General features: G+C 55.8%; 1 protein-coding gene across 1 annotated transcript in view; it reads right to left on the reverse strand.

The window, feature by feature from the left end:
- FBXO41 (F-box protein 41) overlaps positions 1 to 2,965 on the reverse strand; it is a 25,861-nt gene that overhangs the window by 21,422 nt on the left and 1,474 nt on the right. The window contains exon 2 of the mRNA XM_027840030.1: positions 1,732 to 1,942. Within this exon, the coding sequence (XP_027695831.1) occupies positions 1,732 to 1,942 (211 nt within the window). The remainder of the gene's footprint in view (positions 1 to 1,731; positions 1,943 to 2,965) is intronic.

Below are 2,965 nucleotides of genomic sequence, written 5' to 3' on the forward strand. Positions count from 1 at the left end.
AGAGAGGGAGGAAAGGGGAGAAAGGAGAGAAGGAGAGGAGGGAGAGAGGAGAGAGGGAGAGGGAAGAAAGGAGAGTAGAAATAGGAGAAAAGAGATGAGGAAGAAAGGAGAGGAAAGGGGAATTGAGAGGAATGGGAAGAAAAATAGAGAAGGAAAGAGTGAGAGACAAGAGATGAATGAAGAGAAAGGGAAGGATTGAGAAGGTCCAAGGAGGGAACAGCAGAGAAGGACAGAAGGACAAAGTGGGAGAGGGAAAGAGGAGGAAGACAGACACACAGACCCAGAGAGAGCTCCATGAAATCCTCCCGTGTCATTGGCCCATCCATGTCTGTGCACCTCCCCCCACCCCTTCACGTTTCCCCTCTTTTCCCCCTCCCACTTCCCCAGGTCATCTCTGACTGTCCTGAGCCCTGGCAGGTTGAGGGGGGCCCTTGCTCAGTCTCATCCTTGAGGAACAGAGCACCCCAGGGATGGGGACCCCAGTCCAGACCGATTCTTCTGGTGCCAGCTCTTGGCCTGGACCAGGGCCAGGTCCCAGAAGGACCTTCACCTTCCCCTTCATGGCCTACATGGGCCTGGTCCACTCATGCTGGGAGAGGTTCCAACTACAGGGAGACGCTACTGGGTCCCAGGGAGACTGATGGGAGATGCATCCCTGGGAGAGCAGGAAATCCCTCCAAGAAAGGGGAGGTCCAAGAAGGAGGCCTATAGGCCTCTCCCCCTTGCCTGCTGAAAGAAGGCAGAGTGACAGGGAAAGAAAACTGGACTGTCAGCAGATGTGGATTCAGCCTTGGCTCTAAACCTTACTAGCTCTGACATTAACTAGCTACAGCCCATTTACGTAAACCTATATGACTGTGGGCCAGGCACTTAACTTCCTGGGCCTCAGTTTCCCCATCTGTAAAAGAGGGGGTTGGACTGGCGGACCTGCTCATGGTCATAGCAGATGCCAGCTGGTACTCGACTCCAGAGCTGCCCTAGACTCCCCAGGCCTAGCAGCAACATCGCTCCTCCAACACACACTTTCCAGAACCTCTGCTGATTTGTGGCGGTGGGCCCAGCCCTCTGTGCTAGTTGCTGTGGCCCCCTGGGGACGCCCCTCTGCGCTCGGCTCGGTTGTGCTCAGGAACAGCCCCAAGGCCCATTGCTGGGGCTGCCCCTGAAGCCTTTCCAGGCTGGCAGGACCTTCACCACCCAAGGGAGCACTGGAGATGACAGCCAGTGATGGGAGGAAGATGCCAGCCTCCCATCAGGGCTGTGGGAGAAGTTATCAGCTACAAAGTGATGCAGAGATGCTGCAACTACCAGAGGGGTAGTGTGCATGGTGGCCACGGAGCTGGCCTCGAAGCCAGGAAGACCTGGGTTCAAGACCTGCCCCGGATACATAGTGGCTGTGTGACCCTGGGCAAGTCACTTAACCTCTCTTCTAGCCTCAGTTGTAAAATGGAGATAAACCTAAAAACACTATAAAAACACTAGCTACTAATATTTTGTTTCTTCCTTCCCTTGGGGTATTTTAGAAGTCAAGAGGATAATATTTAGGCCAATATTTAAGCTTAAATGGTGAAATTCCAGGCATCATTGGATGGCTGGGGCTGGGGGGACCCTTGGGGGTGCTGGCTGGGTGCCCACTCTTGTAAGGATGGAATTGAATATTTCCGAATTCATTGAATATTTCTGAAGCCTCTCCATGCCCCGTCCTGGGAGTCTGGGAGCTGGCCGGGCACTCACCATTCTGCTGGTGCCCTTGGTACCGGGCACGCTGCTCCGGCCCAGACTAGCACTGGGGGTGGTGCCGCAGCTGCTGCTGATAATCTGGAGCTGCTTCTCGGCACGGTCGGCACGGTCCAGGAGCTCCTCGATGAACTGCTGCAGGCGCACCTTGGCGTTGGCCTCCCGGGCGGCCGTCTCCTTTAGGAACTGGTCGATTTGAACCACCTCCCTGCAGGGTGAGGAAGGTGGTACGCAACTTCTGGGTCCCCTAAAGAACTTGTCCCCTAAGGAACCCATCACCTGTGACCCACACAGGGGAGCCCCCTGACCGCTGACCCCTGGAGGCCCTGTAACCTATGACCTCGGGTATCTCCTCACTTGAGACTCCCAAGGATCCTCCTTACCTGTGATCCCTGGAAATCTCCTCACCCCTGGGGGGGGGGCCCTCACCTATGACCTCTATGGGCCTTGTCATCTGTGACTCTCCTCACCTGTGACCCCTTGGGGTCCTTTTCCCTAAGATCGCTGGCTACCCTGGCCAGCACCCTGTGAAGTACCACAGCTTAGGAAAGGCATCTGTGATCTACAGAGAGCCCAGAGAAGGATGGCCAGGAGCAGCGGGTGGAAATTGCAAAGAAGCCAATTTCTTTGAGCTTGATGTCAGGAAAGGCTTCCCTACTCCCAGGTGGGATGGACAGCTTGGGAGCGGAGGGGGTCCCTCCTCCTCAGAGATCTTCCAGCCGAGGGCGCATAACCACTTGTCAGGTGTGTTGGGGGCGGGATTCCCTCAAGGTCACTTCTACCCTCAGATTCTGTGACCCCCTAAGGACCCCCTCACCTTGGGTCTCCCACCCCCTAGCCCAAGCCCCCTGTGTGTCTCAGACCTCAGGAAATCCATGGGGATCACAGGTGAGGTTAGCATCCCTCCCCCCACACTGCTCCTGGCTCCACCCTCTGGGGTCCCATCACTCAATGCTTGATGGCTGAGGGAAGGCAGTGAGTGTGTCCCTCTGTCCCTTCTGAGCCTTCTTCCCTCCATGCCACACATCCCTATTTCCTTCCACTGGCCTTCAGGTGAGTTCCTGGCCTCAGTGTTCTTGGCTGTCTTGGTTCCACTTCTCTGGACACCCTAGCTTATCAACCTCCTTTCTAAATATGGCGCCCAACTACTCCAGATGTGTTCTGACCGGAGCGTCAGTCACCTTGGTCCTATGAGCCATTCTTTTCTTGCCACAGCCTGAAATCGAAGCAC

The sequence above is a fragment of the Vombatus ursinus genome, unplaced genomic scaffold, assembly GCF_900497805.2.
Source record: "Vombatus ursinus unplaced genomic scaffold, bare-nosed wombat genome assembly UNPS02014837.1, whole genome shotgun sequence".
NCBI classification, from domain to species: Eukaryota; Metazoa; Chordata; class Mammalia; order Diprotodontia; family Vombatidae; genus Vombatus; species Vombatus ursinus.